Source organism: Pongo pygmaeus, chromosome 14 (genome assembly GCF_028885625.2).
Source record: "Pongo pygmaeus isolate AG05252 chromosome 14, NHGRI_mPonPyg2-v2.0_pri, whole genome shotgun sequence".
NCBI lineage: Eukaryota > Metazoa > Chordata > Mammalia > Primates > Hominidae > Pongo > Pongo pygmaeus.
Window position 1 is genome coordinate 32,582,511 of NC_072387.2, and position 25,794 is coordinate 32,608,304.

General features: G+C 47.4%; 1 protein-coding gene across 1 annotated transcript in view; it reads right to left on the reverse strand.

The window, feature by feature from the left end:
- Nucleotides 1-13,048: 13,048 nt before the first annotated feature.
- Nucleotides 13,049-25,794, reverse strand: part of LOC129011229 (phosphatidylinositol 3,4,5-trisphosphate 3-phosphatase TPTE2-like) — an 87,119-nt gene continuing 74,373 nt past the window's right edge. The window contains exons 20-21 of the mRNA XM_054445978.2: nt 13,998-14,457; nt 13,049-13,410 (exon numbers count right to left, since the gene is read on the reverse strand). Coding sequence (XP_054301953.1) covers nt 14,326-14,457 — 132 coding nt within the window. The 3' untranslated portion in view covers nt 13,049-13,410; nt 13,998-14,325. The remainder of the gene's footprint in view (nt 13,411-13,997; nt 14,458-25,794) is intronic.

The window sequence follows — 25,794 nt, forward strand, 5'->3', positions numbered from 1 at the left end:
CTGACCTGACCTGGTCCAGCCTGGACCCCACTCCCTCCCCAAGGACTTACTTGCCACTCTCTGGCTGGGCCAGGCCTGGTGCTCTGCCCCCAACGCAGGGCTTCCCTCCACCTGTTCAGCTGCTCAGCTGTGGGAGCTCGACTGAACTCCCTTCCTTGGGAGATGGCAGCCAGCCCGCCCCACTGCCCCACTGCCCCACTGCCCCACTGCCCCACTGCCCCGATTTCAGACCCCATATTCCTTTCTTTCACAGCCCTGATCACAGTGGCAAATTCACCCCCCTTGGTGTGCTTGGTTAATGATTCTCTCTCTCTCTGGATGCTGGCCCCCAGGGAGGGACCTGATGGGATCTATTCATCCAGCCCCATTCCGGGGGCTGAACCCTGGTGGAACCCCCCACAGGCCACTGTGTGTCCACAATTGATGGGTTCTTTATCTCACTGACTTCAAGAATGAAGCCACGGACCCTTGCAGTCAGTGTTACAGCTCTTAAAGGCGGTGTGTCCGGAGTTTGTTCCTTCTGATGTTCGGACGTGTTCGGAGTTTCTTCCATTCTGGTGGGTTTGTGGTCTCGCTGGCTTCAAGAGTGAAGCCACAGACTTTCGTGGTGAGTGTTACAACTCTTAAGGCAGCACTTCTGGAGTTGTTCATTCCTCCCGGTGGGTTTGTGGTCTTGCTAGCCTCAGGAGTGAAACTGCAGACTTTCCCGGTGAGTGTTTACAGCTCATAAAGGCAGTGCAGATCCAAAGAGTGAGCAACAGCAAAATTTATTGCAAAGGCACAATAACAAAGCTTCCACAGTGTGGAAGTGGACCCCAGTGGGTTGCCACTGCTGTCTCAGGCAGCCTGCTTTTATTCCCTTATCTGACCCCACCTACATCCTGCTGATTGGTCCATTTTACAGAAGCTGATTGGTCCATTTTAGAGAGAGCCGATTGGTCCATTTTGACAGGGTGCTGATTGGTGCATTTACAAACCTTGAGCTAGACACAGAGTGCTGATTGGTGCATTTACAATCCTCTGGCTAGACATGAAAGTTCTTCAAGTCCCCACCAGATTAGCTAGACACAGAGCACTGATTGGTGCATTTACAAACATTTAGCAAGACACAGAGTGCTGATTGGTGTATTTACAATCCTTTAGCTAGACGTAAAAGTTCTCCAAGTCCCCACCAGATTAGCTAGACACAGAGTGTTGATTGGTACATCCACAAACCCGGAGCTAGACACAGAGTGCTGATTGGTGCATATACAATCCTCCAGCTAGACATAAAAGTTCTGCAAGTCCCCACCTGACTCAAAAGCCCAGCTGGCTTTGCCTAGTGGATCCTGCACTGGGGCCATCCTGCACCGCACGCCTGCACTCCTCAGCCATTGGGCAGTTGAGGGGACCGGGCACCACAGAGCAGGGGGTGGCGCTCATTGGGGAGGCTCAGGCTGCGCGGGAGCCCACCACGGGGGAGGGGGTGTGGGGGGCTCCGGTATGGCGGGCTGCAGGTCCCAAGCCCTGCCCCACAGGGAGGCAGCTGAGGCCCAGCGGGAATTTGAGCAGGCCCAGGCAGGCCGGCAGTGCTGGGGGACCAGGTGCCCCCTCCGCAGCTGCTGGCCCAGGTGCTAAGCCCCTCACTGCGTGGGGCCAGCTGCGCCGGCAGGCCGCTCTGAGTGCAACCCGCTGAGTCCGCACCCACCTGGAACTCGCGCTGGCCCAAGAGCGCCACATGCAGCCCTGGTTCCTGCCGTGTTCCCCCCCGCGCTTCTCCCTCCACACCTCCCTGCAAGCAGAGGGAGCTAGCTCCAGCCTAGGCCAGGCCAGAGAGGGGCTCCCACAGTGCAGCAGTGAGCTGAAGGGCTCCTCAAGCGTGGCCAGAGCAGACTCTGAGGCCAGAGCATGCTGCGGCCCTGGCACCGGATCCACTAGACAAAGCCAGCTGGGCTCCTGAGTCGGGTGGGGACTTGGAGAACTTTTATGTCTAGCTGGAGGATTGTAAATGCACCAATCAGCACTCTGTGTCTAGCTCAAGGTTTGTAAACGCACCAATCAGCACCCTGTGTCTAGCTCAATGTTTGTAAAGGCACCAATCGGTGCTCTGTGTCTAGCTAATCTAGTGGGGACTTGGAGAACTTTCATGTCTAGCTAAAGGATTATAAACGGACCAATTATCTCTCTGTAAAATGGACCAATCAGCTCTCTGTAAAATGGACCAATCAGCAGGATGTGGGTGGGATCACATAAGGGAATAAAAGCATGCTGCCCAAGGCAGCAGTGGCAATCCGCTGGGGTCCCCTTCCACACTGTGGAAGCTTTGTTCGTTCACAATCAATCTTGCTGTTGCTTATTCTTTGGGTTGCTACCCCCTTTTTGAGCTGTAACACTCACCGCGAAGGTCTGCAGCTTCACTCCTGAGGCCAGCGAGACCACGAACCCACCGGGAGGGACAAGAACAACTCCAGATGGGAGGAACGAAAAACTTCGGAGGCAGCCACCTTTGTGAGCTGTAGCACTCACCGCGAAAGTCTGTGGCTTCACTCCTGTGGCCAGAGAGGACACGAACCCACCAGAATGGAAGAAACTCCGAACACGTCCAAACATCAGAAGGAACAAACTCTGGACACACTGCCTTTAAGAGTTGTAACACTGACTGCAAGGGTCCGTGGCTTAATTCTTAAAGTCAGTGAGACCAAGAACCCACCAATTCCGGACACAGGACTACAAGCACATGCCACTTCATCCAGCTTATTTACATTTTTTTAAAAGGGAATTTATCTGAGAATCATATAAAAACGTGACAGAACATGTCTTAGGCCACTTTACACAATAAAATAGACAATAATATGCATATTTTTGCAAGTATCACGCATGGTAATGGCAGCCTCAGAGGTGTAACAGTTGTTAACAGATGAACTGTGTTCATAAAGAAATAGGTCAGGCTGGGCGCAGTGGCTCACGCCTGTATTCCCTGCACTTTGGGATGTCAAGGCAAGTGGATCACGAGGTCAGGAGATGGAGTCCATCCTGGCTAACATGGTGAAACCCCATCTGTACTAAAAAATACAAAAAATTAGCTGGGCGTGGTGGCGGGCGCCTGTAGTCCCAGCTACTCGGGAGGCTGAGGCAGGAGAATGGCATGAACCTGGGAGGCGGAGCTTGCAGTGAGCCAAGATCGAGCCATTGCACTCCAGCCTGGGCGACAGAGCAAGACTCCATCTCAAAAAAAAAAAAAAACGAAAAACGTCAAAAAGGGAAATATACAAACATTTATCACTATGGTTGCTAACTGTGTGCACCCAGGTTTGTAAGGGAAATACTGTGACAGGCCAGGAACGGTGGCTCATGCCTGTAATCCCAGCACTTTTGGAGGCCGAGGCGGGTGGATCACCTGAGGTCAGGAGTTGACCAGCCTGGCCAACATGATGAAACCCCATCTCTACTAAAAATACAAAAAATCAGCCGGGTCTGGTGGTGGGCACCCATAATCCCAGCAACTAGGGAGGCTGAGGCAGGAGAATTGCTTGAACCCAGAAGGTGAAGGTTGCAGTGAGCCGAGATCACACCATTGCACTCCAGCCTGGGCGACAAGAGCGCAACTCTGTCTCAAAAAACAACAAACAACCGTGACAGACAATCTAAGCCTTGATGAGTTTAATCAAGAACCACAGTAGGTCACTACCACAGTCCAGCACAGAGCTGAAATCTTGAGAAATTTTATGATGAAATCAATTAAAAACATAATAGGTCACCACTGCAGTCTCCCAAAGAGCTGAGATCTTGAGAAATTTCACCTTTTCCCAAATGCAGATGTACAAAAACAAAATATCTTCATTATTGATGAAGTTTCAAAGTTTTTGTGTATATATGCAATACAGAGTCAACCTGGGGTGCTGGTAGCCTGGCTCAGGCTGAAAGCCTCAGGACCCAAGGGGTGGCTAGTGTTTGAGTCTTGAAGTCCAAAGGCTGGCAAGCCTGGAGTTCCGGTGTCCCAGGCAATAGAAGAAAATCCTTTCCCAGCTCTCAGGGTGAGACCAATTCTCCTTCCGAATTTGTTCTCTCTGGGCCCCAACTGACGGGATAGTGCCCGCCAACATTGAGAGTGGATCTTTCCTACCTAGTCCACTCATGCTCACACCCTAATCCCCTCTGGAAACACTGTCACAGATGCACCCAAAATAATGCTTTACCGGGTTTCTAGGTATTCCTTAATTCAGTCACATTGATGCGTAAAATGGTCGCCCCTTGTCAATTTGGCACTCATACACGCCTCCTGCACAGTCTGCACAAGGCACTGTGGTGTGGCTATCCCGTGACTGGAATTTTAGATGTTAGGGATTTTAGACTTTAGGGACTTAGAAGTTAAGGATTTTGATCTTTAGGAATTTTGGTCCTTCTGGATTTTAAAATTCTGGATTATGGCACTTGGGATTTTTGTGTCTTTTGGATTATGATCCAAATTCCTTCAATTATTTGCCTCCTGCCTGCTTCCCGGAATGACCAAAATTCTCTCCCTGAGATATCTGCACCGCCGTGTTCATTGCAGCACTATTCACAATAGGCAAGACATGGAATCAACCTTGGTATTCATCAATGGATGAATTAATAAAGAGAATCTGGTACATATATGCGATGCAATAACTATTCAGCCAGAAGAAAGAAAGAGACCCTGTCATTTGCAGCCACATGGATGGAACTGGATGTCATTATCTTAGGTGAAACAAGCCAGGCACAGAAAGACAAATATCACACGTTCTCACTCATTTGTGGGAACTAAATGTTCATCTCATAGAGGGTGAGAGTAGATTGGTGGTTACTACAGCCTGGGAAAGGGTAGCAAAGCAGGGAGATGAAGAAAGGTTGGTAAATGGGCATAAGAATATGGATAAATAGGCCGGGCGTGGTTGCCCACGCCTGTAATCCCAGCACTTTGGGAGGCTGAGGTGGGCGGATCTTGCGGTCAGGAGATGGAGACCATCCTGGCTGACACGGTGAAACCCCGTCTCTACTAAAAAATATAAAAAATTAACCAGGTGTGGTGGTGGGTGCCTGTAGTCCCAGCTACTTGGGAGGCTGAGGCCCTCTCAGCTGTGTGTGGCCTTGGGGTGGGGAACCCAATCTAGGCTCCAGGGTCAGACACATCTGGCATGATAATTTTGGAAAGCAACCTGAAAATATAACCAAAACCCACAATTCACTCAAACCCTATAACATAATAATGCCACCTATAAAAAATATATTACAATGAAATAACTGACAAGAAAAAACATTTCCCTATAATCCAATAATATATAGTTAAAAAGTCTAAGTAAAAACTAATATTCTCCTGTTTGGATATGGGGAAAAGTTATTATAGGGAAAAAATGTAAAAATAAAACAAAACAAAACAGGCCGGGTATGGTGGTTCACGCCTGTAATCCCAGAACTTAGGGAGACCAAGACAGGAGGATTGCTGGAGGCCAGGAGCTTGAGAACTAGGCAACATCGCGAGAACTCATTTCTCAAAAAAAAAGGAAGAAAAAGAAAACAATTAGCTAGGTGTGGTGGCACCTGCCTGTAGTCTCAGTTACTCCTGAAGCGGAGGCAGAAGGATTGCTTGAGTGCAGGAGATAGAGGCTGTAGTGAGCTATGATTGTGCAACTTCACTCCAGCCTGGGCAACGGAGTGAGACTTGTCTCAAAAAGTAAAGAAAAAAAAAAGAAGAAAAGAACATCAGAACACAAGATATGCTCATGCTGACCACTAAAGAGAAACAAAAGAACATACTAAGATATGAATGGTGGGCATTTTGAAGTTATGAAACTTTAATGCTGTGTAAAGAAGTTTAGGTAGAGAATACTATACAGTAAAATTTGAATACAATTTTAAAGTTAAAAACACATACTACTTAACAAAATAGGCAATCCACACATAGGTAATGAAGGGTTGATGCATTCGGGCATGTTTTTGGCTGTGAACATGTTTGTTATTGATTCAAAATTGTGCACAAGTGTTGCTATCACAAAAACAAGTGCTTTTGCCCAGGGCCTCTTTTAATTTTTAGCTCCCAGGAGAACGGAGGTGGCCTTGTTTTAGTCCTCCTGGTCTCTGGCGGGACAGCTCACGTATGTGGAGCTGGGGTGTGGGGCCAGGCCTGTGTCTAGATGAGGCTTCTTCAGGCCCCAGATCAACAACAGACACCCCCAGGCCTCTGCGCACGCCTGGGGAGAAAAGGGGACTTCACGGAGGACTCAGGTGTCACCTCAGCGGCGTTCTGCAGCTGCCTGCTGGCTGTATTGTCCCCACCTTTCATATTAAGGGTGGGATCCCTCACTATCTGTGACCTCAGAACTGCCTCAAAATGCAAATAATCAACTAATAAGCCTGTCACTTTCGGGATCCCAGCCACACGGCAGAGCTTCCTCCGTGGGATTTCTTATTCTAACTGCAGCCCTTCAAGCACGTGCATGAATCACGGTTGTTGTACTAACACAGAAACTGAGGTGCAGAGACTTCGAAGACTTGGTCAGGGCCCCTCAGCCAGGAAGTGGCAGAGCCAGTGGTGAGCCCTGTGTACTTCTCAGGCTGCCTTTGTTATGAAAGAGGCAGCCAGGACCCCGCAGAACTTCTCCTTGGCAGGGAGTTTTCATTAGGCCCTGGCCTCCCCTGTGTGTGTAATGGAAACAGTTCACGTATTTCACCACTGTCCGGGTTGGGGCATAAGTGTCCTTCAAAGCACAGTCCCATTACGTCCCTTTCTGTGGCAGGTTGAAGCCCTCTGCAGGAGTGACATGAGTGTATGACTCTTTCCTAGGTGAGAAGGCCCAGCAATCATCAAAACCACGGTGGAGACATCTTTGCGTCGATTGTCTCATCTTCCTCCTGCATCAAATGTGCTTGGGAAGTTCTAGGGGCTTGGGTGGCGGGTGTGTGGTGGTGGAGAATGTCCTGTGGGGGCTGGGCCATCCTTGGTGTTGGGTGTGTGGTGGTGGAGGGTTTCCTTGTGGAACCTGGGCCGTCCTTGGTGGTCAGTGTGTGATGGGGGAGGGTGTTCACAGAGGAGTGCTGCTGTTCTGGCTGACTGTCAGGGAACTACAATGTGGTGTGTGTCAAGAGACTGGAAGGAAGGAATGTCGGCGGGGCAATGGCCCGAGGCTCTACTGAATTCCGCTGTCTGTCCTATTCTTCCATGCTGGGGAAGAATGGGAAGGATCAGGTTAGGGAGGGCCCCAAACACGGAAATGCTGAGGCATTTGTCCCAGAGCTGCTGCCCACACAAGGTGGGTCATGGGCCCACCTTACGGATATGTGGAGGCCGGGGCTTCCCTGTGAGGAGCAGGCAGGGCCCTGCCCCCTACTCTGCAGGCCACAGAGGCTCCTAGAGGTTCTTGTCAGTAGGGAAATATTAGTGCCAGCATGATCCTTTTAGAGATGTGTGAAACAGGAAATAAGCCACCTTTTAACCTATAATGTAGGAGTCAGTGGGAGCAGCAGGCTCCTCTGGGAAATACTAACATTTGAAATGGAGGCCAGGCAGCGTCCCAGACGCAGGTGCATCTGCATCCCGAGGCTCTTTGTTACTTGGCAGCACGTGATTGACAAAAATCCAGATTCCTGTAGATCAACTGTATAAATGCCAGAAATTAAAAAATGTCTTGATTTCCTGCCTTGGGATATTTTAAACTTAACCAGGACAGATTTATTTTTAAGTCTAAGTAAGAACACATTAACTTAACAACCGAAGTTAAATTTTCAGTGATCTCCAGTGTATTTATATGTTGACTAGGGCTGTATCTTCAAATGTGTTTTCTTTTCTTTCTTTTTTCTTTCTTTTTTTTTTTTTGAGATGAAGTCTCACTCTGTCGCCCAGGCTGGAGTGCGGTGGTGTGATCTCAATTCACTGCAAGCTCCACCTCCTGAGTTCCAGGAATTCTCCTGCCTCAGCCTCCCAAGTAGCTGGGATTACAGGTGCCCGCCACCATACCTGGCTAATTTTTGTATTTTTAGTAGAGATGTGGTTTCACCATGGTCTTGAACTCCTGACCTCAGGTGATCTGCCCGCCTTGGCCTCCCAAAATGCTGGGATTACAGGCTCAAAAATGCATTTAATATTCCAATAAGCCCACTGTAAAGCCAAAAGAAGGTAAGTCCAGGACCATCTGTACTAAGAAGGAGTGGGAGCAACTGGCAGCTGCGTGGACTGACACTGTGCCCGAGGCTGGCACTGGGTGGATTTGGAGATGAAGGGCTCCCTGGAGACTCTCTCCTGTCCACCTGCTACGTCACCCTGAGCTCTGGGTTCATTGATACAGCTGCCCACCTTTCACCAGATTTGGGTGTCTAGTAGGAGGCTCAAGCTCAGGAACAAACAGAATCTGTGACCTTCCCCCCGGCTCCCCCAAACTGGTGTACTCCCAGACCAAATTATTCTCCTGGTGAAACCCTCCAATCACTATTCATTAACCTTAAAATGAAATCCACCTTTCTTACCAAGGCCTATGACCTGGCATCAAAGTGAGGTCCACAGTCTGAGCACCTCCTGGGCTTGGTGGAGCAGATGCTCAGGCCCACAGGATCAGAGACTGCATTTGAACAAGATGCTGGCTGTTCTGCACAAGGAGTTTGAGACTCGACAACCCTCTTCCAGCTCTAAACTTCTCAGGGTCACTCTCATCTTGGGGGAAGGACCTCAGTCTTGGAGCCCTCGAGCTTCCCCCAGGAGCCTTTGCACCTGGAAGCCTTGCTGTCATGTCGCTGGCCATGAGCCAGGAGGCCTGGAGTCCAGTGGGGGCTCGGCAGTGAGTGGTTATGGAGCCTGGACCAGCTGCTCCCCGTGCTCAGTCCCTTTCTGGGACATGCACAGTGGCCTCTGGGTTTGCCAGGTGTGACTGGGCAGATGGTGGATTTGGGAACCATGAGAGGCAGCCCTGGGCTCAGGCCTGGGTGGGCGTGTCTCCCACTCCAGAGAGTGAGCCCCATGTTGGCCCTTTCCAGAATGACCATACAGACCCACAGGCCTAGGCCCCCAGTAAAGGCATGACTACCAGGGGTCCCGGGGGCCCCAAGGCCTCTCACCCCCAGCCCTGAATGAGAAGCTGCTCCAGGAACCAGGGCCTCCTCCCCTCACACCTCCTTTCTGGGCCTTGGCCCACCCTGCGCTGTGTGTCCATCAGTGAGTGAGGACAGATGGATACATATTGGGCTTTGTTTTGGCATCTGATGGTGGTGGGGATGGGACTTCTAGACACTCAGGGTCAGCAGCGTCAACCCAGAGGCCACAGAGCAGCAGTGTGAATGCACAGATTGCTGCCTGGAGGCCCCAGGCAGCAGGAACTGCATCCTCAGCCTTTTTTTTTTTTTTTTTAAGTAGGATGTGACTTCCTTCTATCTTGGCCCAGAGACTTGCTGCTACTCAAAGGGACTGGGTCGCTGACCTCTGTCTAGTGAGGAACATTTCTGAAAAGGTTTTAGCAGGCTGAAGAGCAGAAGCCACCTTGAGGTTAGCAGAGCTGCTGAGACCCCTGTGGTGTTTTTGTCTCTCAGACAAACCGCTGGAGAAGCAGGTAATGCCCAGGACACCCTCTCCACTCCACTTCCACCCATTGGTTCTTCTTCCTAAATGGATGCCTCTCAAATTCCGCGTGGCCAATACTTTGCATGTTGTTCTCTGGCCTTGCTCTCATTCTAAACACCTGAAAAGCTCCCTCTCCCTGCCTCTCTTCCGCATCCACATTCCACACCCCAAGGGCTAGGTCAGTCCCGGCCCCGCCTTGAAGGTATCCCTAAGGGCTCTGGCCTGAGCACCATCTCACTGGCCTGGGGGTCCTCCCTCCGTTCTAGTTTGTCCAGAGTGTTGGGCACTCGGTTCTGCACTGTCTTCTGTGCAGCTTCCCGTGTGCCGATGTGGCCTCCCCACATGCCTGTGTGATCTCCGGGTTAGAGGCCATGTCCCTGTAGTCAATTACATGCACAAAGCATTTATGGGTCATCTAATACCTGTATCTGCAAAGCGGTGTGCTTGGGTGTGTGTGTGTGTGAAGCAAAACGTGTGCATCTAATACCTGTAAATGTAAAGCGTGTGCATCTGTGTGTGGGACACATCGAGGTTAACGACCCACACATCCTGCTCTGAGGAGCTCAGTCTAGAAGGGAGGGTAAACCGTGGCACAAATGACTAAGATGGGAGGCAAAGGAGGGAGACATCAGAGAAGGGCTGGGAAAGACCTTCAAGGAGTGAGTGGCCTCTGGAGTGGGTCTGCGAAGTGAAGTGAGTTCCACTTGGGGCCTTAGTGGAAAGAAGGGAGGATTGAGAGAGGTCCCTTCCCTTCCGAGGAGGGAGTACAGGTGTGTGTGTCGGGGGGGTGTGTGTGGAGAGCTCCAATTTGACTGGGGGCTGGCTCTGGCTATGCTCAGGGAGTCCTCTCAGGTGTTGGGGGTCCTCAGTGTGGCTCGGAGGCCTGGCCCACAGACACCACCTGCCTCTGTCTGTCCACGAGGTCAGGTGGAGCCACGTCAGGGCCTTGGAGACTCCGCTGAGAGGCGTGATGGAAGATGGGGCGTGATGGAAGATGGGACATGAACGTGCTGCGGCTGCACTGACATTCTTATGGCTGTCACTCCAAGCACTTCTCACCCCTCAAACCAGCAGCCCCAAGTGAAGCTTTTGGGGACACTGAGAGTCCACACCTGAGTGAGGAACTGAAGGACAGACTCAGTGATGGGAGAGCACATTGATTTTCTCAATACCTGTGGCTCTATTTTCTCCCACTCCAAAGAACCAAGGCAAAATTCAGCATAAGTCAAGGTCCAGGCTCTGAAAGAAATCCAGGTGTTTGTTCCCCTGTAAAAGGAGCACGTCATAAACCCAGCACACACCCCAGGCCTCAGACGCCCACTCCTTCCTACCAGGGGAACCTGGCCATGTTCTTGGTGGAGAAGGTACCTCCAGCAGGTGGCCACCACAGCAGCATCCGGTGTGACTTAGTGGCCCCTGGGCTGGCGTGTCTGCTGGGCCTTCTCCCTCCCGCACTCGAGCTGCCTTCAGCCAGGGACAGCTCCCACTCCAGGTCCTCGATCCACTGGGCCAGGTGGACTCTCGTCACCACCAGCTCCAGTGCCTGGGGTCTCTTCAGGACCCATGTTCCCGTTTCTCTCTGGCTGGGTCACCTGCCTCCCATGGGTTAGGTCTGTCTTCCTGCGACTCACGAGGGAAGACACTGGGAGCCACCTGGAAAGGACGGATGTGGAATGAGGAGAGGTGACCCCCGAGAGTTCTCACTTCACCCTGGCGTGGGTCATGACCTGTGTCACTCTGGCACTCTCGAGGCATCAAAACCCACCCCACACTTGGGAAGAGTCAAATGAGCTGCCCCTAGGCCTGACCTCATGAAGACTAATGAAACTAATGAAGACACAGTTTCCTGGAGTTTATGTGGCCACACAAAAGCACATCCATAGCCAATTATGTCATTATGCAATAGTCATGTTTAATAATTGGAACCATTATTGAATAATTAAACTTCACCACATGTTATAGCCCTTCACCTCATCCTGTTTTTTCCTTCCTTCCTTAGTACCAGTGATAAGAGAGGAACCGGCCCCATAGCTGAGCGCAAACTCTTCGGAAGGAGTCTGGACAAAGCTCAGGGTGAGAGTGATGAGTGTGTTGAGAACATGGCGGGAGGCTGGCATCTGCCTTTGGAGAGCCCACCTCTGGGGGCCCCTGTAGGGCCATGGAACGTGTGCTTCCGGCATCCCTGCTGGGAAGGCATCTGTGCATTTTATGGGCATTACTGGGGCCCCACACTGCCTTGCTGGCTCAGAGGCTATGTTTTCCTTTAGCTGTTTGAGACCACAGTGCCCTTTCTTGTCACTTTTGTCTCAAAAGAGAGTCCAGTCTGATGAAGAAAACTTGATATTCCAGACCTCCCGACATCAAGGCCTGAGCCAATGCAATGTTCTCATGGAATTCTTCATATTCAGGGCATATCCTGGCTATCCCTGATGTGTGTACAATGAGAAGGACACACCCTGTTGCCCCTCCTTGGCCTGCTCTTGTGGTCATTGTGGCAGGGGGTCTTCTCGGGCTGGACACAAAGGATTCCATGGCATCTCAGGGTATCCCAGTCCAGATACCTACTCTGAGAAGGCTGGTGCTGACCCACACCCTTCCACCACCCAGGGTGTCACTCATTTTTAGAAACTCAGGATAGGATGGGGCGAGGGAGGCCCTGGACTTGGGTGCAAAAGCCCAGGGGGACTTACAGACTAGAAGGGAAGGTTAAACATGACACGATGACCAAAGTGGAAACCAGACACTCTGGAGACAACGTGATGTGAGGGGAACCTCAAGTCAAGACAAATAGTATTTTATGCCGTGTTAATCACACTGGCAACCTAAGGCTCACAGGCCAGCTGCAAGCTTTAGTAAATAAAGGTGTCTTGAGCTCAGTGGAGACACAGCTGTGTGATCACCTCTATCTCATCTTTCTCCCCTCCAGCCTCCTCTGTATCTGCACAGCTGGGGACTGGAGCTAGGATGGAGGGCAGTGGGCTAGAGATGCAGCTCATGAAAAGCTCCTGCTTCCAGAGGCATGCCCTGTCCATCAGGCTACATTGCTAACAGCTATTTTCATTACTCCCTCTCCATGCCGTTCCTCAATCTTTCCAGGCTGTGGATTTACTTAGAGAGCTGCAGCCCCAAGCTGATGGTGTGGGCTTCCCTGTGTCCAGCCCCAGGTCTAAGGCTTCCTGGTGTAGTCTTCCACTTGCCAAACCAAATGTGCAGAACCTGACTTGGGTGGATAGTCTCTTCTGAGCTGGCTGTTCTGATCCCAACCCCCTCGCTGTGGAAGGGGCTATGACCCTGTGGGCCCCACCTCTGTGAACACCTTAGGAGCTGAGACCTAAGCACATTTGCTGGGCTTACAGCAAATGTGCAGCCTTCATCAGGGGCCTGTGGGTCTGTCTTGTCTTTCTCTTTCTGGAGCTCTAGTGCCTGAGCAGTCTATGAGAACTCCTCACTCAGCTCATCCACAGTGTCTTCTATCTGCCATGTCTTTCTCTGTAAATGAAGCACAGATGGTCTTCATTACTTTTACTTTTATTCAAATTTCATGAAACATTTCTTGTGCTCCTGCTCCATGACAGGCAGTGGGGCCAGTGCTAGATACACAGAGTCAAAGCTGGGGGCTGCTCTCAGGGGCCTCAGAGCCTGCAGGCAAGGTGAGCCAGACAGTCCCGCACAGGAAAACAGGAAAACTTATTGTGGAGAGAGACACCTGGCACGACATCAGCAAACAGCAGGACACCTAGGACACCTCACCCAGGTACAGTCATCAGGGAGAGCTTTCTGGAAGAGGGCACATCTCAGCTGAATCTTGAAGGATGCTCAGGAGTTAGCTGAGTGGTGAATGGAAGAAGCATGTTCCAGGCAAAGGGAACAGCCTGTGGGAAAACAGAGATATGAGAGCGTAGGGAACGTTCATTCATCTAGCTGTCTATCCATCCATTCATTCACCTGTCCATCCATCCATCCATATACCCAACTGTCCACCCATCTCTTCACCCATCCATCCGTAATTAAAGAAAGACTTATTAGGCACCCAGTAGGTGTCAAGCCAGTGATCATTTCTGAGACTCCAACTTCCATGGAGTTTACAGTCTGTCAAGAAAGGTAGATCAGACATAAAAGAATATTGTTGAGGAGGTGAATTCTGGAAAACCTCTTTAAAAAGGGAACCTGATTAAGTTCCCATTTTGCCTTCCTGCCCTTTGAGCAGCTGTCTTGTAACAAGTGACTGTAAAGATGGAAGAAGGTGTGTGCCAGGGTTTGTGAAACAGAAAGAAGGATCATGGGTGCTGATGGCTTTGCTTTTGAATATGCTAACTTTCGGCTATCTGTGGAGCCTCCCATAAGCTAATGATTGCACAGTGAGGCCAGCCGCCATGAAAAGCCCACTTCTTGCTCCAAATATGAAATGGCAGAGAAAATAAAAATACAAACGCAGAGTCATGTTTGAAGCAGAACTCACCTGATGCCACAGCTGAAGAGATGAGCCAGGTGGAGGAGGAGGTGAAGGCATGTGGGTCTTCCTCCCTCAGAGGCTGAGTTGTGAATTCCCACCCTGGAAAGGTGTTGAGGCCGTGAGCAACCTTTATGTGGGGGAACTGAACTCAGGCTGCCTGAGAAAAACTTGGACCCAAGAAGTGGCTGCCTCTCTGAACTCAGATGAAAAGCCTCTATCCAGCCTGTGGACATGGCTCTGTTGCTGAGTAGGCTTCTTTCTCAGGGCTGTGGTTGGAACAGTATCAGGGTGAGGAACTGGTAGCACTTGGCTGCACACCACGGGAGGCCAGGACCTACAAACAGGACTGTGCTATGGGACAGCCAACCCCACGGAGTGTGAGTAGAGACAAACACAGTGGCAACACAGGGAGGTCTGCACAGAGAACAATCCCACTGAAGTCAAGCTCAGAGCTGAAATACAAAACCTGCAAGGAAACCCAGTGATGTGAGAGTCAGCAGCAGACAGATCGAAAACACACCCAAGAAACCAATGATAGTGACATCTGAGCATGACTGTCATATAAGCATGTAAGTAAATAATTTAATGATGATAGAGCACTGAAATTTCTTTAGACACAGTATTTTCAAGTTATATTTTTTCCTGGAGTACAGATATGAAATAGCACAAACTGTACCATGAATTAAGCAAACAGAATGAAAAAAAAAATTCTCCCAATCTAGGCCTCCATTCCTCACTCCCACTTGTCTCAGACTTCTATTGAAGATATCTAGTTAAACCTCTAATGGACGGGCTATGGGAAGACTTACTGCCAACAGGGATGACTGACTAGTTTCCGAGCACTGAGCAGGGGACTGTGGGCTCCGAAGCAGTTTACTTCCTGTGGAAAGCCAGTCCCATTTCTATTTTGCTTCAACCCAGGCCTGTTCAGATAAAGCACCACTCAGTAGCTACTGACCATTTAAGTATGGAGAGAAAAGAAAAGTAGAAAAATGGTTTTCTCTTAAAGAAAGAAATAGCAAATGGAAGACCAGCCATAATAGCTCTGTGGCACAAGAGACATGACAGGGATCTCCTCCCCAGATGTTGCCAGCTATTTGTCAGCCTCTCATATCCCTGACCCTCTGGCTTCTGGCTCTACGACTACAGTTGCCACAGAGGATTCATGGACAGCAAAAAGCTTAAGGAGCCTGGAGGTTTTGCATAACATGTACATTCTGCTGACAGAAGCACATACATGGTATGGACTGTTATTAAAATCGTCAGCCTGCTTGCACTCAGTTTACAGGAGAGGCCCTGTTGGTCTTGGGGCAGCACAAAATGATGAGGCTAACTTTAGTAGTGACAAGAATGACCCTCTTATACCATATGGCCAAAGAATACCTGCCCATCCCCAAGTCTATGGGGGATTGGATGAAGTATGGGGTTTGGTTGGTTGGTCAGTGAAGTTTTGATCAGTGAATATGTACATATGGCATAGTTAAGTACAATTATGTTCCATTGCTTTATAAACTCACATTCCATATACAGTCATCATTAAGACTTACTGACTGCCAGTACCAAATGTAGAAGCCTCCAACACGGTAAAAGCATGGCAAGATTGGCGTCAGGATGGGTCAGCCCTGACATTATTCACTGTGGAGTACAAGCACTGTGTTCTTTCTAGTTCTTTCTGAGAGAGGATTTCACCCACTGTCACTCAATCACCAAATAGGGAACAAGGCTTTTCTTGGCTTTGGCTCTCACTGTTCCTTGGAAGGGTTTCTAATTGGTGGAGGCAGAGGAGACAGTGAGTAGTTCAAAGTGGACTGATGGCCCCAGATGAGCCAACAGAACACCCAGGAATTCCACCCACACCAGGACCCAGAGACAAAAGGTAAGAGCTGTTGCCAGCCACATGGGTCTTCATCAAAGCACAGCAGTACCGCCTACTACTCTGCCCCATTCCTCAATCTAAAGTCCAAGAGGGGAAGTTCTTTGGGAGAGAAGGGAAGCTGGTAAAGGCCGTGCCATTTCCCAAAGGCCTGACCCTCTAGGCCACCCCTAGCAATATAGTCAGTGTGGAATATGATCCCACCTAGAAAATGAATGGCACTATTTTAAGAGTAGAGCATTGGCCGGGCACAGTGGCTCACACCTGTAATCCCAGCACTTTGGGAGGTCAAGGTGGGCAGATCATGAGGTCAGGAGTTCGAGGCCAGCCTGACCAACACAGAGAAATCCCATCTCTACTAAAAATACAAAAATTAGCCAGGTGTGGTAGCGTGTGCCTATAATCCTGGTTACTCAGGAGGCTGAGGAAGGATAACTGCTTGAACCCGGAAGGTGGAGGTTGCAGTGAGCTGAGATTGTGCCACTGCACTCCAGCCTGGGCAACAGAGCGAGACTCCATCTCAAAAAAAAAAAAAAAAAGTAGAGTATCTTGGGGAAATCTAGGATGCCTACTCTGAAGCTTTTACTCAAGTATGGAAGCCACACCAGTATGCAGGTATACTGTCTTACAAATCTAGATGGATATTCTAGTTTTCAAGCACTCCATTAACACTTTTTAAAAAATTCAACCACTGGCCAGCCATGGTGGGCTCACACCAGTAATCCCAGCACTTTGGGAGGGCAAGGCAGGCAGATCATTTGAGGTCAGGAGTTTGAGACCAGCCTGACTAACATGGTAATATTTGAGTCTGATGAATTTCGTTGAAGTTCTTTACATCCATCCTGGGAAGCAACTGTCAGGAATGTTAAAGAGTTATGTATAGTAGTGTTTCAAGACAGTGGTTTTATTGCAACAAGCATTGTTTTCCATCAACAAGACACCTAATGAAAAATAATTTCACTATAGGTAAGGTGACAAAAACATTTCTTTTTCTTTTTTTTTTTTTTGAGAAGGAGTCTCGCTCTGTCTCCCAGGCTGGATTGCAGTGGCACAATCTTGGCTCACCGCAAGCTCTGCCTCCCGGGTTCACTCACGCCATTCTCCTGCCTCAGTCTCCCGAGTAGCTGGGACTACAAGTGCCCACCACCACGCCCAGCTAATTTTTTTGTATTTTTAGTAGAGACGGGGTTTCACTGTGTTGGCCAGGATGGTCTCGATCTCCTGACCTTGTGATCTGCCCGCCTCAGCCTCCCAAAGTGCTGGGATCACAGGTGCGAGCCACCACGCCCAGCGACAAAAACATTTCTATGCACTGCAGTTATGGAACTCGGCCCACTAGAATTACTTTCTCCCTCCATCTCTTTCTATCCTTCTGTTTTTAAAAATAGTTAAACTATCTGCTCTTAAGTTTTGGATGATTCTATTCCAAGTTAGTAAATTCTACTTAAGAAAACAAGTATCTGAAGCGCCAAGATGGCTGACTAGAAGCAGCTAGTGTGTGCAGCTCTCACAAGAGATGAGAGTGGTGAGTGAACATGAGCTCCTCAGGCTGATTGTCCAGCAGGCTGTGTTGGGATTCATCAAGGAAGCAGTGGTGACTAACGGAGAGCAGAGGGGAGTAAGGCAGGACAGCTGCCAACCTGGGTGCAGAGCAAGGGGAAGCTCCCTACAGCAGGGAAAGGGTGAGTGAGTGAAGGCTCCTGGGGACCCATACTTCTGCCATGGACCTTTGCAATTCCCAGGCACAGGAGATCCTCCATGACTCCACCCACCCCACACACACACCCTGGGGCTCTAGACTGACATGAAGAGCTACTTGGAGTCTGGGCAGAGCCACTGCTCAAGCCAGTGTGGATCCCTGAGCACCCCAGCACCAGCTGCCACAGCCCGGCCAACAAGGTAGGCCAGGCTCTCTCATGTGTCCCTAGGATAGGGGCCATATCCATGATGCTGGGGAGCAGACAGACTGCAGGCCTCGCCTCCACTGCATCTTGCCAGGCAAGGCCCACTGGCCTGGGCCTCCATCGCAGCCATCCACTCCCTTACCTAAGCACTCCAGCTGGTCACAGCCCTCATTTCTCTGGCATGGAGCTCCCAGAGGTAACCAACAGGCCCTCTGCACTGCTGCAGCCTGTGCCCCTACTGCCCTCAGGCTGGAGAGGGAGCAAAAAGCCCCGACAGCTGTCATGGGCCTCTAGCATGCCACAGCTGCCATATGGAAAGGCAGCCAGACAGTTTTCCACACGGGTCCCTGGCCCTGCTGCTCCTCACTGCGCAGGGTGCCTCCTGGCTTGGGCCCCCAGCACAGCTCCTGCCTGATCACTTCAGTTGGTGATGGCTGTGTTTCTCTGGGATGGAGCTCCCAGAGACAACTGACAGGCCTCTGCCATTGCTGCCACCACAGTACTCGCCCTTGCTTCCCCCAGGCTAGGGAGGGAACAAAGAGCCTGATTACTTTCTCACAGCATCCTACAGAGAGGAGGCCAGGCTATCTTCAGGGTTGGGTTGCCTGACCTCCCTGCTCTTCAGGCAGGGCCCCCAGCTTGGGCCCAGCAGCACAGCTGCCCTAACCTTGGCTGATCACTCCAATTGGCTGCGGTTTTGCATTTGTCTGGGGTAGAGTCCCAGAGGCAACTGATAGGCCCTCTGCCAGTACCACTGCTGGGGTCCCTATCCCTGCTGTCCCTAAGCTGAGGAGGGAACAAAAAGCCTGAGCTTTCCCTGGGGCTGCAGTGTTGAAGCCTGGGAGTGCCAAGGCGAGATCTGTAGCAGGCATTAGAGCAGGACAGGAGCCCACACTCTCAGAGTACTGAGAAGGCTGAGTTACATGAACCTGTGGGCTACCACAGCAGTGGGCATGTCTCCCTCTGCAGGGCCAGCTGACTGGGAAAGGGGTGGCCTATCTCCCTACCATAGCCTCTGCCTGAGAGAGCGCACCTGACAAAAGAAACATGGGCACAGTGCCATTGGTTGGAAGGGGCTTCCCCAGTGCCCAGGAGCGGACCTGATAGGTGGTCACCTCTCTTCCCACTGTACTGCAGAGCACAGCCGGAAACACCAGGAAATACAAAGGAGCCATGTGGCTAAGCTCTATCTACCAACCATTACTCTTAAGCATCATCTACTGGAACTCAGCCCAAACTACAAAAATAGTTTGCTAATATACCTTCCTATAAAACCAAGGTGAGAATTCAGCCACAAATAAAGACCGTGCACAGAACCTTGGCCCTCAGAAAAATGCAGCCAACTGACTACACTCAACTTACGCCACAGTTAAAGGAATACCAACTCTCTCAGATGAGAAAGAATCAGCATAATAAATCTGGCAATTCAAAAAGCCAGTGTCCCCTTAGCTCCTAATGAGTCCACTAGCTCCCTAGCAATGGTTCTTAACCAGTTGGAAATGACTGAAATGACAGATGTAGAATACAGAATCTGGATAGCAAGGAAGCTCATCAAGATTTGGAAGAAAGTTGAAAACTAATCCAAAGATTAGTGGTCCTAGATAAAGATAAAGGGATCCAAGAGCAGAAAGATGAAATAGCCATTTTAAGAAAGAACCAAACTGAACTTCTACAGCTGAAAAATTCACTATAAGATTTTATAATACAATTGAAAGTATTAACTACAGAACAGACCAAGCTGAGGAAAGAATCTCAGAGCTTTTCTAACCAACTCAGACAAAAATAAAGAATTTTTAAAAATGAGCAAAACTTGCGGGAAATATGGGATTATGTAAAGAGACCAAGTCTATGACTCATTGGCATTCCTGAGAGAAAAAGAGAGAGAATAAACAATTTGGAAAATATATTTGAGAATACAATTCATGTAATGTTCCCTAATTTTGCTAGAAAGGTTGACATGCAAATCCAAGAAATAAAGAGAACCCAGGCTAGATACTATAAAAGATGATCATCCTCAAGGCACATAGTCAGCAGATTCACCAAGGTCAATGCAAAAGGAAAAAATCTTGAAGGAAAAAGAAGAGAAGGGCCAGGTTATGTACATGGGGAAGCCCATCAGGCTAGCAGCAGACCTTTCAGCAGAAACCTTACAAGCCAGAAGAGATTGGGGATCTGTTTTCAGTGTCCTTAAAGAAAATAAATTCCTATTAAGAATTTTATATTTCATCAAAAGGCTTCATAAGTGATGGAGAAATAAAATCCTCAGAGAAACAAACACTGAGGGAATTCATTTCAACTAGACCAGCCTTATAAGAGATCCTTTAGAAAGTGTTAAACATGGAATTGAAAGAACCTGCTACCACAAAAACACATTTAAGGACACAGCCCATAGGCAAAACAGAGCAACCACACAAACAAGTCTGTAACAACAACCAGCTAACAACATGATGACAGGATGAAAATCTCACATATCAATACTAACCCTGAATGTAAATGGGCTAAACACCCCACTTAAAAGGCAAACAAATCAGGCTGGATCAAAAGACAAGACTCAACCATCTGCTGTCTTTAAGAAACCCATCTCACTCCTAATGACATCCACAGGCTGAAAGTAAAGGGATAAAGAAAGATCTGTCATGCAAATGGAAAACAAAAAAGACCAGGAGTTGCTATTCTTATGTTAAATAAAACATAACTGTATATAAATATATATATTTTAAAATTAATTAATTAATTAATTTTTTTTGAGACGGAGTCTCGCTCTGTCGCCCAGGCTGGAGTTCAGTGGCGCGATTTTGGCTTACTGCAAGCTCTGCCTCCCAGGTTCACGCCATTCTCCTGCCTCAGCCTCCCGAGTAGCTGGGACTACAGGTGCCCACCACCATGCCCGGCTAATTTTTTTGTATTTTTAGTAGAGACGGGGTTTCACCGTGTTAGCCAGGATGGTCTCGATCTCCTGACCTGTGATCTGCCCACCTCGGCCTCCTAAAGTGCTGGGAGTAGAGGCGTGAGCCACCACTCCCGGCCAAATAAAACATATTTTTCACCAATAAAAATTAAGGACAAAGAAGGGCAATCATTATAGAATGATAAAGGGCACAATCCAACCAGAAGACTTAGCCTAAATATGTACACACCCAACATTGGAGCACCCAAATTCATAAAACAAGTTTTTCTTGGCCTACAAAAAGATTTAGACACACAATAATAGCAGGAGCTTCAACAACCCACTGACAGCAACAGACAGATCACTGAGGCAGAAAACTAACAAACTCTTTACTTGCACTTGACAGTTGACCAATTGGACCTGATAGACATCTACAGAACACTTTGCCCAACAAACACAGAAGATACATTCTCATGTGCACACAGAACATATTCTAAGATCCACCACATGCTTGGCCACAAAGCAAGCCTCAATAAATTCAAAAAGTTTGAAATCATAGCAGGCACACACTCTGACCACAGTGTGACAAAAATAGAAATCAGTATCAAGAAGATCTCTCAAAACTACATAAATACATGGTAATTACATAATTTGCTCCTGAATAACTCCTGGGTAAAAATCTAAATTAAGGCAGAAATAAAAAAAATCTTTGCAATTAATGAAAATAGGGACACAACATACCAGAATCTCTGGGATGCAGCTAAAGCAGTGTTAAGAGGAAAGTTTATAGCACTAAATGCCTTCATCAAGAAGTTAGAAATATCTCAAATTAACATTCCTACTTTGCACTTAAGGGAACTAGAAAAAAAGAATAAACTGACCCCAAAGCTGGCAGAAGAGAAATAACTAAAATTAGAAAAGCACTGAATGAAGTGCTTTTTGAAGTGCTGTTTTTTTTTGAGACTAGATGCAAAAATCCACACAAAAGATCAATGAAACCAATAATTAGTTTTTCAAAAAATATAGAAGGTGGATAGTGTGATAGCTAAACAAAGAAAAAAAGAGAAGAGCCAAATAAGTACAATCATAAATGACAAAGATGACATTACAACCAATCCCACAGAAATACAAAAGATCCTCAGAGAATACTATAAACAACTCTATGCACACAAATTAGATAATCTAGAGGAAATGGATAAATTCCTGGAAACATACAGTCTCCCAAGATTGAACTAGAAATAGACTGAAACCTTAAATAGACAAATATCAAGTTCAGAAATCAAATCATTAATAAAAAATCTACAAACAAGGAAAAGCCCTGGACCAGATGAAGCCACAGCTGAATTCGACCAGATGTACAAAGAACTGAGGCTGGGCGCAGTGGCTCATGCCTGTAATCCCAGCACTTTGGGAGGCCATGGCATGCAGATCACAAGGTCAGGAGATTGAGACCATCCTGGCTAACATGGTGAAACCCCGTCTCTACTAAAAATACAAAAACTAAAAATTAGCCAGGCATGGTGGCGGATGCCTGTTGTTCCAGCTACTCGGGAGGCTGAGGCGAGAGAACGGCGTGAACCCGGGAGGCGGAGCTTGTAGTAAGCCGAGATCTCACCACTGCACTCCAGCCTGGGTGACAGAGTGAGACTCCGTCTAAAAAAAAAAAAAAAAAGAACTGATACTAGTTCTATTGAAACTATTCCGAAGAACTGAGGATGAGGGGCTCCTCCCTAACTCAGTCTATGAAGCCAGCATCAGCCTAATACCAAAATCTGCCAGAGAAACACACAAAAAGAAAACTTCAGGCCAATTACTCTGATTAACATAGACACAAAAATTCTTAACCAAATACTAGGAAACAGAATCCAGCAGCACATCAGTAAGTTAATACACCACAATCAAGAAGGCTTCAGTACAGGGATGCAAGGCTGGTTCAACATACGCAAATCAATAAATGTGATTCACCACATAAACAGAACTAAAAGCAAAAACCATATCATCATCTCAATAGATGCAGAAACAGCTTTTGATAAAATCCAACATCCCTTCACATTAAAAACCTCAACAGACTAGGCATCAAGGGAACATACCTCAAAATAATAACAGCCATCTATGACAAACTCACAGCCACCAACCTACTGAATGGGCAAAAGCTGGAACCAATCCCCATGAGAAATGGAACAAGACAATGATGCACACTCTCACCACTCCTATTCAACATAGCACTGGAAGTCCTACCTAGAGAACTCAGGCAGGAGAAAGAAAGAATAGGCATCCAAATAGGAAAAGAAGAAGTCAAACTATCTCTCTTTGCTGGTGATATGATTCTATACCCAGAAAACCAAAGACTCTGCCAAAAAGCTACTAGAACTGATAAACAACTTTAGCAAAGTTTCAGGATAAAAAATCAACGTATAAAAATCAACAGCATTTCTATACACCAATAATGTCCAGGCTGACAGTTAAATCAAGAACAGAATCCCATTTACAGTAGCCACAAAGAAAATGAAATACCTGGGAATACAGCTAACAAAGGATGTGAAAGATCTCTACAAGAACTATAAAACATTGCAGAAAGAAATCAGAGATAACACAATTAAATGGAAAAACATTCTATGCTCATGGATTGGAAGAATCAGTATCATTCAAATGACCATACTGCCCAAAGCAATTGACAGATTCAGTGCTATTTCTATCAAACTACCAATGTAATTCTTCACAGAATTAGAAAAAAAGTATTCTAAAATTCATATGAAACCAAAAGGGGGCCTCAATAGCCAAAGCAAATCTAAGCAAATGGGCAAAGCCAGAGGCTTCAAACTATAAGGCTATAGTACCCAAAACAGCATGGTACTGGTACAAAAGCAGACATATAGACCAATGGAACAGAATAGAAAACCCAGAATAAAGCCTTACACTTACAATCACCTGATATTGCAAGGCTGACAAAAACAAGCAATAGGGGAAGGACTCCCTATTCAATAAATGGTGTTGGGGTACTGGCTAGCAATATGCAGAATAATGATACTGGACCCATACCTTTCATCATATACAAAAATTAACTGGAGATAGATTAAAGATTTAAATGTAAGACCTCAAGTGATAAAAATCCTAGAAGAAAACCTCAGAAATGCCCTTCTTGACATTAGCCTTGGGAAAGATTTTTTTTTTTTTTTTTTTTTTTTTTTTTTTTTGAGATGGGGTCTTGCTCTGTCTCCCAGGCTGGAGTGCACTGAGGCGATCTCAGCTCACTGCAAGCTCCGCCTCCTGGATTCACACCATTCTCCTGCCTCAGCCTCCTGAGTAGCTGGGACTACAAGTGCCCACCACCACGCCCTGCTAATTTTTTGTATTTTTAGTAGAGACAGGGTTTCACCCTGTTAGCCAGGATGGTCTCGATCTCCTGACCTCGTGATCCACCCGCCTTAGCCTCCTAAAGTGCTGGGATTACAGGTGTGAGCCACCGCACCTGGTTGGGAAAGAATTTTTAACTAAGTCCCCAAAAGCAATTGCAATAACAACAAAGATTGACAAGTGGGACCTAATAAAACTAAAGCGCTTTGACACAGCAAGAGAAATGATCGACAGAGCAAACAGATAACACACAGAACAGGAGGAAACATTTGCAAACTATGCATCCAACAAAGGTCTAATATCCAGAATCTATAAGGAACTTACACAAATCCACACGCAGAAACCAAACAGCCACATTAAAAATGTGGAAAGAACATGACACATACTTCTCAAAAGAAGACATACAAGTGACCAATGAGCATCTGAAAAAATGCTTCACATCACGAATTGTCAGAGAAGTGCAAATCAAAACCACAATGAGATACCCTCTCACGCTAGTCAGAATGGCGATTAATAAAAAGTCAAAAACAACAGATGCTGGCAAGGCTGCAGAGAAAAGGGAACATTTATACATTGTTGGTGGGAGTGTAAATTAGTTCAGCCACTGTGGAAAGCAGTCTGGAGATTTCTCAAAGAACTTAAAACGAGCTACCATTTGACCCAGCAACTCCATTATTGGATATATACCCAATGGAAAAAAGACCATTCTACCAAAAGACACACACACTGATATGTCCATTGCTGTGCTATTCACAATAGCAAAGATATGGAATCAACCTAGTTGCCCATCAGTGGTGGATTGGATAAAGAAAATGTGGTACATATACACGATGGAATTCTACACAGCCATAAAAATGAGGGAAATCATGTCTTTTGCAGCAACATAGATGGAGCTGGAGGTCATTATCCTAAGCAAATTAATGCAGGAACAGAAAACCAAATACCACATATTCTCACTTATGAGAGCTAAACAACAGGTACCCTTGGACATAAGGTTGGGAACAATAGACACTGTGGACTACTAGAGGTGGATGGAGGGAGAGGGGTGTGGGTTGAAAAACTACCTATTGGGTACTATGCTCACTACCAGGGTGCAATATACTGATGTAACAAACTTGCACACATACCCCCTATATTTAAAATTAAAGCTAAAATTTTAAGACATGAGTATTATTCTGATGTTTCTTGAGTTGTTCAAAGAATCATTCATTTTGCATTCTAAGAAAGCAATACCCAAAGAGGCCTTAAAAGAGTTTTCTTTGAATACGCAAAAGCAGAATAGTGTGACAACTCATAATTTCCAGAAATTTTGGTGGGTCTTGGAGGTCTAGGGAAGAGAAACCTTAATGGTAATCTCCTTAGTTCAAAAAGGGGAATTCTTAAAATAAAAAATGGGGTTTCCTTCCCTACTGTATTTCTAGTACTGAAAAAGACAGATCTTATTCTTCACTGAGCCAGCTAAGTATTTTCCTCCCTATTCACCTAAACCCAGGACATGATCTGCCCTCTGTAGATTATTGCTGTGTGAATTTTAAAGGAAATAGTATAACCTATGTGGTGCCTGCACGTTTCTGTCATATGAATGGCAGGGTACAATATTAACATGAAAGGAATTTGAAAGCATGTTCTATGATCTTTTCCTCAAAGGGGGAGCCAGATCAGGGGGAGTAAAGGAAAAAGGCCTTTAGTTGGGCTGCTGCACGGGCAGTTGGAACTTTTTTGGACTATTTAGAGGAGAAAAAGTCACCCGCAGCAAGGCGGCTCACCAGCCTAGTGGGGCTCTTG